This window comes from Talpa europaea (assembly GCF_964194135.1).
Source record: "Talpa europaea genome assembly, chromosome: 13".
NCBI classification, from domain to species: Eukaryota; Metazoa; Chordata; class Mammalia; order Eulipotyphla; family Talpidae; genus Talpa; species Talpa europaea.
In genome coordinates this window covers 4833353-4846657 of record NC_140080.1, presented here as the reverse complement: position 1 = coordinate 4846657, position 13305 = coordinate 4833353, and the positions used below count along the sequence as shown (strand labels likewise).

The following is a 13305-nucleotide window of genomic DNA, read 5'->3' as shown; positions in this document are numbered from 1 at the left end:
CTGCCTATCCTGCCCCCTTTAGATTCTTCAACACCTTGGTCTGGAGTGGTTAGTAATAGGGAAAAAATTCCTCTCTGCCCTGAAACTAACAGTCTGGGATTTTTTTTTTAAAGATTTATTTATACAAGAACCGGGGTACAGGCCAGATGTGCGGGAGGGTGAGATGATTCACCAGAGACAGAGCAGGGAACAGAACAGACTGATGAAATACACTGCTGAGGGGAGCAGCAGGCGAGACAGGAGAGGTCTGCTGCACCATGTGGGTATCTCCCCAGCCAGCCAGGATTGAACCAGCACTACAGAGGCTGCAGACAACTTCACAGCACTGCATTCAACTGCCTGTGCCACCAGGGGAGGCCCAAGTCTGGGATTTTTGTGGGCAAATTTCTAACCTACCTCTATTCCACATAAACTCATGGAGTATGTCTCATATTCCACCTAGATTTAAAAAAAAATGGGAATTTGAGAATACAATGAGTGTGGGTTCACAATACTTTTGTGTGTTTCTTCCATATAACCCTGGCGATCCCTTCCTCTTTCTAATGGGTATTTAGAAGAAAAGATTTCTATAAATGAATGTCCTATTCCAGAGCAATCCAAGAGCTGGGAGGATCTTTCAGTAGGTATTAACATCCATGGGTCTTCCACTAGCCATACCTGAGTCAAGAAGATTCTTGTTTTATATCTCTTTTGCTACTTTATATAATATTCTACTGGGAACCAGGGACTCAATTCTTAATTAAAAACTGTGTTTTTCATTTTCAGGGACCCCATGGACTTCCTGGACCAAAGGTAATGCAACAAATCCCTTGATTATTTGATTTCTGTTTCCTTGTTAATCACAGAGAAGCATGGCGGAAGCATGTCTGTCCTGTCTTATTTATTTGTCAAGTAACATTGATAAACTTTAAGCCTTTAAGCACCCAGGTGTTTAAATCTCACCACACAGAATGACTTATAACAAATTTAAGTGCTATCACCTGGAGGTGAATTACCCTCATTGTGCCTTTTCTTTGTCACTACATAAGCTTCTTAAGTTACTTGTAATAAATATACCGAACATCCACCACTTAGATGAATCTACTGAGGTTCTCAGACTAGTCCAGATACCCTTTCTTCTTGCTATATTAGTACTGCATCTCAGTGCTTAGCCCATCCTGCATCTTTATCTTGTACCCAGCAACGGTCATCATCTATGATGGGAAGGGCTGCCCCCAGGGAGTTATACTGATATGACCTCACCGCCAGGTACTCTGTGCTCCTGTTTAAGAAGAGAACAGTGGAGAACAGCCCCTCCTTGTCAGAACTGGTGCAGTCTGTGTTGTGAAGATGATCACCACCTGCCCTTTGCCTTTGTGCAGACCTCAAGGACTTCTAGACTATTTAATGAACCCTGAAAATCCAACTTCTTCTTCTCAGGGTGTATAGAAGACAGATGTCCATGTCTCTTTTTCAGCTTTGCCACTGAAAGACTGTGTCACTTATTTAGCCTCTCTTACCCTTTATTTACTCAACTGGGTAACTTACCCCATAGCCTTGTGAGGATTAAATGAGTTATGATTATAAAGCACTTAGCAAAAATATCTGGGGCATTTATCGACAGACCCCCACCAATAAATATTATTGTTATTTTGTGTTTAACACTTTGTTCTTGACAGAACTGTTTAGCCACTCCTCAAGGCAGCTTGAGAGAGGGCTCTAGGACCTTGAAATCTCAGCAGTAGGGAATTGGTATCTTTAAAGTAGGGGACACATAAATTAAATGCTGGTACTAAGAACAGAAAGCCCAGAGGCAGCCCACCCTGTGATCCTCCCTGTGTTAGGGAGGCAGAGGAATAGGTCTGAATCTGGAAATCTGAGGTTTGTTTTTGTGATTAGGCAGATGACTCATTCAAGCATAGAAGGTCATGCCCCTTTATTCTTTATTCTTTATACTTTATTCTTCTTGGGTAATACTTTGCCTTATTCTTCTTGGAATAAGGGCAGTGAATGATGGTGTATCAGAAGCATGGGTTATAGTCTGGGGTAAGAACTTGCTTTGGGGTTAGAAGAGAGCCGTGTCTGTTCATATGTGGTCTTGGCACTGTTTCTCTTCTCTGGGTCTCTTCCCCACTGGACTAAATCATCATTTTCTTGCTTGGCTTCTCCTTGCATTTTAAGGCAGTACAAAAAAATCAGCTGAATCATTAAGAACCAAGCCATCACCACCCAGATTGAGTTCTTAATTCCATGAGTGATTCTGAGGTCCCATCACCATTAGAGCAGAAGATCCTTTTGATACTGAAATGCAATGATTTGTTTGCCTACACTAGGCTTCAATTCTTACTGAAGTCACAGATTTCAGAGAATTATAAAGTTGCCAAGACCTCACAGATTACCTATGCCAGGTTCTTGATTTTACAGATGATAAATTACATACCCAGGAAATTTAAGTTATCTACCTTAAATCACACTGCTAATTGAATGACAGACCTGGTACTGGAACTTAGGTCTAGTAAATTGGATGTGATCGCTATAAACTCAGCTTCTCAGTGAGTCCTACTCTTATTAATGCTTGCTTTCTTACCAAACAATTCTAGAGCTCCCAGGCTGCCCTGCTTATTCATCCTCTCAAGAACACCTCTGGATGTCCACATGCACGCAGAGCTACCAGGCTCCAGTCTAGACCAGCTAATGGAAGTTGACCATTGAGCCTTGGCCTTAATCTCTCCTTAGCACTCACTCTGCCAGCATACTGATTTGGGATTGGGATTTCCTCTCATGGCAGCACTACAGAGGCCTCAAATCCCCCAACCACCAGGTCATGCCAAGGAGTACATTACTTTGTGACCCCTTGAAAGGTGAAGCCAGATAGATGATAGCCAGATAGATAGATAGATAGATAGATAGATAGATAGATAGATAAACAGACAGACAGGCAGACAGACAGACAGACAGATATAGATAGGTAGGTAGAGAGATGATAGAGAGAAATGACAGGTAGATAGGTAGGTAAGTGGGTAGATACATACATACACAGACAGACAGGCAGATAGGCAGACAGCATGGCTTGGTTCATGAGTCCAGTGCACTGTTTCCCAAAATCTCCTGATGAGAAGAATCACCTCAGAGGTCTCTTAAAAATACCCTTTCTGTGCTACTCTGGTCTAGGTGGGCCCTGACCTCTGTTTAACAATCACCACGTTGATTTTTGTCATCAGGCAAGTAAGGGAAAGACCACCTGGATTAATCCTATCTTCTGCCTGTGAGCACAATATCTCTCCCTCCCATCCCCATCCCACAAAACTCTAAGACTCGTGAGTCTGAAACCACCTCCCTTTCACTACTCTTTCAAGATTTGCTTGACATCAATGTCTGTACTTAAAAGCTGAAGGGTTAACAGTGGAAAACTCCCATCTCTAACAAGCTGCTACTGCTAGGAAGTAGGGGGACGTATTGTTTGCTTTTTAAAAAAATGGAGTCAAGAAGATTTACAGCTTACCATGACATTTTACAGTGTCACCTTAGGTTCAATCTGTATCTCCTTTCTACTAATGTTAGGGAAACAGACAGTTAATAAAACTGCATTGGAACTCTTTGATCTTCACAGTCCCTTCTGGGATTGGCTGTTTGTGATTCACTCCATTGATTAATCCATGCAGAGACCTGCTCTGGCTGTGAGGACTAGTTAAGTGGCAGTACTTCAGACATCAGCTGCTGCACTGTTAGCTCGTCCCCCTGGGCAAAATGCTTAAAGGCTTAAAATGTCTGTTTGTGAACCTGTCCTGCGTATTCCAGTTTCCCATTGCAGCAGAGAGGGGTCATCCGCGAACACCCCCAACATTCTTCCGTCTGATTGTCTTCTTTGGCCAGGTTTGCACAATGCCACCTCCCACCCACTTTCTGAGCTAGAACTCAAACCTCAGAAACTCAGGCAGACATCTTTGGATTGTCTGTAACGAGCACAATTTCTCGGGAGTTTTGCTCCCCAGAATGTCATTTAATTGTCTGTTTCTGTTTATTGATTTAAAAAAAATTAAATTGATTTCTGAACTGATGCAAGACCCATCTAGCCGACTCTGCTGGCCCTGAAACTGGAATCTGCAACCATTTCAGAGACTGCAAACACCCATGATAGCAACCAAAATTGGCATTTGCTTTTGCATTTAGGGTGAACCAGGGTTAAATGGTGTTAAAGGATTGAAGGGTGACCCAGGTCAAAAGGGTGACAGAGGACCCCTTGGTCTTCCAGTAAGTAAAGACACTTTCCATTTCAGTGCCAATCTCAGCCTTTTCTTTCTGCCCTAAGTAACATTTCTGGCTTACTCAGTCTCTCTCTTACTGTGGAGATTTCTATAATCAGAAATACTAAGATTCGAGAGCAGATCTCATAATCCCAGTCTTGCTCAGTTTGGCTTTCTCTGATGTCTGCTCTGTGGCCGAGAAAGACCCCTGCCAAACAGCGTCCTTGGCCACTTTCTGCAGTCACCTGCACGCCAACCTCCCTCCTGCGGCCCCAGACTCATCTCCCCTTCCAGAGCCTTGTTGCAATTATTTCATTTCTCCCAAATGCTTTTCATAATTCAGTACAGTTTAACAGTCCTCCTTCGGTGGTTTTTTATTGTCCTTCAATACCCAAAATGGAAACCCTCCATTGGGGAGGTGTGCAGCTGGCCACTGAAAGTGGCATGAGGCCGGTGGCAGCTCCTAATATCCATCAGCCCAGCGCTGCATGCGGTCTGTTTGGGAGTGCCCGCCCTGAGGTTCTCCTGCAGTAATGGACAGCATGGGGAAATATGTTGCCACAGCTTAAAGATTTTTATTTTTATTTCTAGTATTAATATTAACTGCTATATTTTAATGAAAGGAACATTTTCAACATTCATGTACTTTATGCCAGTGTTTTTTTCTACAATCAAAAAGAGATTTTTTAAAAAGTGATTACTGAAAAGGAAGCTCTCATTCTCAAGCTTTTTAAATGCTGCTTATTTAGCAAGTGTAAATAAAAGTCATTAAAGAGCATTTTAGATTCTGATTAAAATATGACAATATTGGGACTAAAAAACAATTCATATGACTGATTTACACATTAAAAAACAGGTGGTGACCACTTATTTTTCTCATAGATACTGTGCTTTGAGTATTAAACTATTCCACTTGACAGTCACTGCCTCCCATAGGTCAGACACATAGGAGATGCTCAGTATGTCTTTCTTTATTGAGTAAATGAAATAAGGTCACATCTCACCAATTAAGTCAATGACACCCAGGCATAAAGCCTCAATAATCTATGTGAGTCACTGATTCACATTCCAGGTAAATAAAATGTATTGTACTATCAGTGCAAAAATGTAACCACCTCCCTATTTATTTTTAAATGTTTAGTAGTCAGATTCTGAAGAAAGTATCAAAAGACAAAAGGAAATTTGCATTTCTATTTTATTTGAGCTCTCAATCTGACTCTTAAAAGTTTGTCCTAATTTCAGATGTAGGGCTAGTGGTTATTTTTATGGAGCCAAGTGCTCTACACCAGCTAGTGTTAGTCAAATAGCAATGGCAATTTTCAATATTTTTCATCATCGCTAACTAAAGGTGTATTTTGCTGGTGGAGTATGACTCCCAATTGGATTTTATAGAATTGTAAAATAAAGAGTGAAAGCCACACAGAATAGACATGGGTTAGCATCACTGGGAGACTTTACAGCTGGAATGGATCTTTTTCTTTGATTTTAAATTTTTAACTACATCTGAAGTATAACATGAGGTGACAGCTCTGCCCCTTGTCAACAGGACTTATAAGGCTAGGCACAGCTCTCTTAAATACTCTTGAATCTACTCAGTGTTTGTAATGAACTATAAATTAATATTTGTAAAAGTCATGTCAAAGAAGTAATCGTGTTTGTTCTTGAAACAAGCATTGAAAATTCACATCATCTATACCCTAGAGTTCAAGGTAAAAAAAAAGAGAGAGAGAGAGAGAGAGAGAGAAAGTATGCATTCCCTGATAACAACATTAGATTTTTAAAGCATTTCCCATGCAGACTTTAATGCAAAGATTATTTGAAGTGAATTGAGGTACACTTTAGTTTGGGACAGTTATTTTGCTTTCAAAAGTTTTCTTCCTATTTCCTGTTCCTAGAAGTCCCTCTAGTGGTGAGTAATGTGAACACTTAACAACCCAGAACACTGCAAAATGAATGGTGTTCACATAAAATGCTGAGACCTCCTGGAATGTTAAAATTGTGCATTTGTTATCCATAAAATCTACTTTAACAAATAAAACTAGAGCTTTCCTTCACCTCTGAAATCTAACCTTGATTGATTATCATAATGAGCCCTTTCTTGGGAGATTGACCATTATTTCTTTCCTTCAAAACCTGAAGAAATATACTGTAACTAATACAGGCTTAAAAAAATGAATTTCATATGCAAATTTATCGCCCCGACTATTACTGAAAACTTCTTTAAGGCCCAGTTTCGAAACCTTGGTAGCTTGATTTCTGTATAAGTATTTGTCAAACAAAAATGGCATGAAAATGCCAGCATCTCTGGGGTGTTTATTGTCATGTGTTTTGTTTTTTTTAACTAACAATTTGTAGCAATGTGATATTCATCCCAGAACCCTGTGACTGCCTATTCTGTTGTTTGAAGTGTTGCATTTGTTCATCGGTACCTCATACTAATCTCTGTTCTTGTCATTCGTGTGACCCACCAACCCTGCTACCAACCCCATCACACAGGGTGCATCTGGCTTAGACGGGAAGCCAGGATCCCGGGTGAGTCCCTTCCTCGACTTGCTCCCACATGTTTTGCAACTCTGGATTTTGTACCTCAGTACTGACCCTCTGGCCCCATTACGCTCCTCAGTTGAGAGGTGCATTGGCCTGGAAAGAAAGGGGAATTAGGACAAAGATGGTGGCAGGAAAGGGAAAAGTGAACGGAGCTGGGCTGCAGACTCAGCACATCTTTCTGAAGCCAGGATTCCCATGTGGATGACTAGCTAGGTGGGAAGAATGACCAGTCTGATGACTTCACTGTCTTAGACTCCAAGACAAATTTTTCCACAACCCAAGCACATTCCCTGTAATTTCATGAGAAGAGGCCACCTGAGGGGACTGAAATGATATGAATTTATTTTAACTTGCTTTCCTTTTTATGGTTGTGTCCATCTTTGAAATGTCACTTCTCCCTTGAAACTAACTTCCAAATCTCTGTTCATCCAAATGACTGTCTGTCTTCTGTCATTTTGTCTCTTTTCTTTGGCTCGTAACAGCTCCATCTCTTAAATTTCAGCTGACGCCTTCTAATTTAGATGTCTTTTGAAGATAAATATTAAGTTCAGTCAGCCAGAGAAAGATCAGTTAAGATGATAGGAATTCACCAGTAGTGAGTTAAGTGTAAAATGCTGAATTTTAGCAATAGGCTCTACTCAATAGAACAAGTAAGGATAGTAGAACACAAATAAGAATTCTCTAAAAATTTTCCTGAAATAGTTCCTGTGTTTACAAATCTATAACAAATTCTGTGTAAATGTAAGCATTTCTTGAAAATGAGCAAATGTATTTAAACTCCTTGCTACATTTGAAAAAATCGAAAAGAAATTCTCAGCTCTTCAATTCTAAAAACCTGCTTCAGGCAGTCATCGTTTTCACTGGACCTTAGTGTTCCCATATTCTTTCAGATATCACCTCCTCTGCCACCGAAATCCCAAGCCTGAAGCAGGGAGCCAGAGGGCAACTATGATTAAATCAGCCGCTGCCTGGCCCTGTTAGCCTGGTGACTTCAGCCACCACACAGAACCTGTCAGAACAAACTCCTTTCTTCCCAGTCCTCAGCTGCTCCCAACAGAACCAAGGAAAGTTTGGTCTGAACAGTTAAACACTATTCTCACTCACTTAGTATTTTTTTCCACTTATATAACAGTCCAAGCCTCATAAGCAGCTGAAAACAAGACTTCAGAGAGCCTGGTGGGGTGGAGGATGGACATAGAAAAGAAGTGATAGGAAGAAAAAACAATTAACGTTTTCCTTCTTAAGATTATAAGGCAAAGTGAAGATGTTCCATTCTGGCAGGGAGGAAATATGTAATCTTGTGTGATAGCTTCTGTGTGTGTGCTTTCGAGGCCTGCGCTGACATAATTCCTGCCTTCTGCTGAGTTCCTTGGGAACCACTGGCCTGAGAATCACATAGAAAGCGAGCTCTCTGAAGGGAGATGTGCTGCTTGCTGACATTCTGAGGTGCTAGGAAAAGTCCAGGGTGAGTTGTAACTGCCTTTCTGGCAGCCCTTGGGAACGTGACTCATATTGTCTTATTTTCATGTCTTTTTTTTAGGGTACAGATGGCCCTATGGGACCCCATGGCCCTGCAGGTCCCAAAGGAGAAAGAGTAAGTCATTCCTGAATGGGTTAAGCTGTGGCCTAAGGAAATCCCAGCGTGTGGCTATTCCATCCTATTTAAAATCAAACTGTTCATTTCCCAGATGAAATAGGGGTTATCTAATAGTCAATGAAAATGGTCCCCATGTTGACTTCTATTCTCATCCTAACCCTGAGAGAGCACAAGAGGAGAGTATTTACACAGAATAGGGCTGCCTTAATCAAAACAACGCACATGCTTACAGTTTGGACAAATAGCTCAGACCCTTCTTTCTCAACCCATACGGAAGACATTTTCATCTGGCTTTAATCCAGAAAGTTGAAGTCAACGGGGCTAAAATTTCCATGACTACATATTCAGGTTGATAATCTTCTACATAAAGCTACTGTATTCATTCAGGGTAAGTTATAACTTTTTTTTTTAAAGGAAATTACAAAACCTAAATATTCTCCACACGGTTATACACACTCTCCCCCCACCTCCTTTTTTTTTTTTTTCAAAGCTTAAGAATAGCCTGTCTTTCTTTAACCATAAGGAAATAATTTCAGTGAATTATAAAACAAAACCTTTCACTAACCTCTCTATTGCTAGGCCATGTTTCCCTATTCTTGGGGAAAAAAGACTTTCAGAGTGGAAGATAAATATCTGACACACAGAAAATGTACCTCAGCACCAACAGCTGCTCATCTGCCTGGAACTCTTTTACCTCTTTCTCTGGCTTTCTATCACTTTTTCTTTTCCTAAACTTGGAAAACTCAGAAGTGGTTGTGGGTGTCTACATGGAATTGTGACAACTTCACTGCACTCCAGGATGGGATGACATGCAGTAACCCAGGGGTACAGATGTCAGGCACTGGAATGGTCCATTGTGAGGTTTTGTGGTCTTTCAAAACTAGAGATTTTCATCAGTCTGGGGTAATTGGTGTAAAATAGAGGCCATGAGTGGTTTCTTTGGAAAGCATTCCAAGTCCATCATTCTGGGTCCTGCAGAGTGAGCTCATTCATTCAGTATGTGTGTCCCAAATGTCATCATGTACAAAGAACACAGACTCCTAGTGCAAATGGCAACATCTCCCCATTTGTGCAATGTATTTTATGCAAGTTTGCTCCAGTAAATTGAATATCATTATTGTCAGTTCAGCATCTTAGAAGCTTTTATTGATAGCTAGATGTATACTCAATTCTGCAAAGAAAGCAGCTGTTTCTCTTGGTTTATAAGAGTTTGCAATCTGGTTGAAGAGAAAAGCAAAAGCATCTGCAAGAAATAACCAGAGAATAAGGCAAAGTGAATACAAACACTACAGGCCTTACTTGTAATAATGAGGAAGGTTGTCTCTCTCAAAGAATGTTCTAGAAAGAGGTGATTCCTAAAGGAATAAATCATCAGCCTCAGCCATTGTTTTATTTCTAAGATCAGACCAATGCCTTACGAAGATCGCCTTAAAAGCTGCTGCGGGTGCACCCAAGCGTCATATCAAGAAATCCAGTACGTGCCTAAAAATGGAGCAGCCAATCTCCAGCCTTTTGGCAGAATGCCCCAGGGCTCAAGAGGGTTTACCGTTTGGTAAATCAGCTGCTACTTCCGATAGCTCCACAGTGTCACAAGAGTATCAGGTCTCAGCGCTGGGACGGAATTAACCAGGAGAGCAAATGAAATCACTAAGAATTTTTTAAGGCATAGTTGGAGTCAGATGGCATGTGGTGTTGAGTGCTGCTCTTGTATTTACTCAGCACGTCAGCCAGCTAGCCACCCCAGGTCATGTGTCCATGCTCTTCAAGTGCCCCTCACCCAAAGTGCCCAACGGGAGTGCGATTCTCTAGTTAATTGATAGAGACACTGTCTGGACTCTCTTGAAAGAGTTTCCAGTGTAAAGAAGTAGGGAGCAGGAAAGGGGCCCTTCTAGAATAAGCCCTCAGACTAGACCTGCAAATTAAAGAGCCTGGTTGAAATTAGACCAGCCAGAGAGGAAGTAGGCATTTGACGGACAATGTGATTCAGGCAATGTAACCCCCAAGAGTGTTAGCACTCCACCTTCAGGTATCTCAGGGTCTGCCATCTGCCGATCGCTGCATCTGATCGTTTACTTCTTAAGAACATGGTAGAGTGTCAAGTTTGAAAGGCTCAAAAGTCCTTTTGGAGTTATTTCATCCAGACATAGAAGTTGCATATCCAAAGCCTCGTGTTAACATTGCATACCAAAACATTTTCAGTCTGGGGCCATTAGGATGCTTTTGGTTCAAAGAGACAGAACCCCAGCTCAAAATGACTAAAATAATTTATAGTTTTTGTAACCAAGTATTTAGAGGAGGGACTCTAAGCTTTGCTTCTGCACCCATTCCATGAGCTGGCTTTGTCTTCTGACTACCTCCAGCTGCTAGCAGCAGTTCCAAGCCTCCCCTCCCAGGATGCAGCTCCCTCCGGCTTCCCTTCCTTAGCGAAGAGGAAACCTTCCCCAGAGCTTCCCAGCTGAGACCTCTGACTCCTTATCGCCCAGAACTTGGTCATAGATGTGTTCCTGAGGCCGTCACCAGCCAGGGAAATGGAGTTGTCCTTTTTAACTTAAAGCAATCACTGAGGTGTACAGCTTTACAAAAGGAGTTCAACAAATGTTTTAGTGACCATTTAATTCAAATAAGCCATGGTATGTTCATTAAAAAAAATAAATCTGAGTTACTCAATCAGAGGAGGGAGATAGTAACCATGGAGAGTTTTCAGACTAGACCTAGATTACATAGATTCTTCTTTTAAGCCACACCTTCACTACACACACACACACACACACACACACAGGCACTCACACCACCACCACCATCATTTAGAAAATTATAACTAACACTGCCAGGTCAAACTGAGAACAATTTACTTGGAATTAATGTTCTTTCAATTGTCAATCCCTTTTCATTAAAAGCAAGACTTTTCATTGTATAATAATAATGATCACTACTATTTATGGCACATACTGTTTTGCAACATATAATTCACATTTTATAATAACATTTAATCCTCAGAAAAATAAAACTCTGGCATAGAAAGGCTGAGAAAGTTTCTCATGGCCACACAGCCAGAAAATGGGAGGCATGAATTTCAAATTTAAATCAGTTTCATTTTAAAGCCTGAGCACTGAATGCAGTTGCTGCTCTGTCTGTAATAAACATAAAGTAAAAATAAATAAAAATTCAAGAAATTGTTATCATTTGTTTTCAGTACTCTGCCCATACTTTATGTGCTTGTAGGGGAAGCTAATTAGGAAGCTTGTAGGAATGCTAATTAGCACCAACCCCTTCCGCTTAGTTAAAGGAAAAGGCTAATAGTGAATAGAAATTTGCTCACATGGAATCTGGAATGTGGGAATGCACATCCCTATACTAAATCAGCTCACATTTATCAGCAGAACTTGGCGTTTTACCCATGAAAAGAGATCACTAACCTTTAAACTTCTTCAAGGCTATGATAAAAGAAGGTGACATTTCCGTTTGGCCACTGATAAATCTCACCTCATCTCCTGGTGTTTTCTTGCTGAATGCTGAGCACACTTTAATTTTGGAGACAGCAGCTGTCTGAATGCAGGACTTCTTTCTTTATCATCACTGTTATTTCATATTCATAAGTCACCTCCAGTTACACTCAGTGTTTAAAGACAATCCTTTAAACCCAAGCAAACTATAAAAGTGAAGAAATAGTAAGTGAGAATTAGAAGAAAAAGGAACTCTGTTGGTTGGAATGGACAACGGATAAGTGAATAAAGACTATGTGGCATATATTTCATAATGGAATACTACTAAGCCGTAAAAAAGATGAATGCTTGTCATGGATGGACTTTGAGGGGATTATGTTAAGTGAAGTAAGTCAGAAGGAGAAAGACAGACAGGGTTTCACTTGTGGAATATAAAAGGAAAGAAAGCAATCTATTAAAATAGTTTTTAATTTTTCCTTTCAGAAAGAAAGCAGAACTCATACCTGGTGTTGATATGACTTGATTCATTCATTACACAAACATTTACTGACATGCCAGACAATGTTCTAAGCTGTGGGGTTGCACAGGGAACAAATTCAGAGGCCTTGGCACCCTAACATGCATGTTCCTGTGAGGGGCTCATTGGGAACAGTGGTTTATAACGTGTGTGTCCCTGTAAGAGCCATGAAGTAAACACAACTTTTTTGCTAACAAAAGACATTTGATAGAAGAGGAAGAATGCATTTAAGTCTGACCTTGTAAAAAAAAAATATAGCAACTTAAAAAATTAGTGACAGATAAATATTTCACACTAATGCCAAAGAAACCCTCAGAATCCAGTGTAGCCTTCTGCATAGGCAAATCCTTTCCCACAAACGGGGAACTGCACTTCCTCCCATCTCTCCAAGATGCGTGTCTGCTGGGTATTGCTGGCAGTCACCCCGTAGGACCTGACTCATTGGCATTTGATATAATGGTACTTCAACCAGAGGCTTTTTTTTTTTAAGTAACATTGCATTATAACGTTACCTGAGTTGGTGTGCATCATTGAGAATCCACATGTGTACATGCATGTAGATGTTAAGGTCATTACTAAAAGTCCAAATCTATCCTTCATCATGCCACTGACACATGTTTTCCAGTTACCCCACCCCTACTCCCTTCCCTTCTGGAAACTGCTCATTGGTCTTCTATTCCAAAAGTTTATTTTTGTTTATTTAGTTCATCGGTTTTCCTTACATACCACATATCAGTGATATCAAGCAGTGGCTTTTTTTTTTCCTGACTTATTTCACTTAGCACAATACCATCTATGTTCATCCATGTTATTGCCAGTGGCGAGATTTCATCTTTTTTATAGCTGAATACTATTCCTATTCAGCATTCCTGAATAGTATTCTATAGCTGAATAGTGTGTGTGTGTGTGTACGTATACCACATCTTCTTTACCCATTCGTTAGTAGGTGGGCACTTAGGTTGTTCCTAGCTCTTGCCT

At 40.6% G+C, this 13305-nt stretch overlaps 1 protein-coding gene across 1 annotated transcript in view; it reads left to right on the top strand.

The window, feature by feature from the left end:
- Positions 1-13305, top strand: part of COL25A1 (collagen type XXV alpha 1 chain) — a gene marked incomplete at both ends in the record, with an annotated part of 360422 nt that overhangs the window by 333225 nt on the left and 13892 nt on the right. Inside the window, 3 exons of the mRNA XM_084251726.1 lie at positions 766-792; positions 6720-6755; positions 8311-8364. Of these exons, the coding sequence (XP_084107852.1) occupies positions 766-792; positions 6720-6755; positions 8311-8364 (117 nt within the window). The remainder of the gene's footprint in view (positions 1-765; positions 793-6719; positions 6756-8310; positions 8365-13305) is intronic.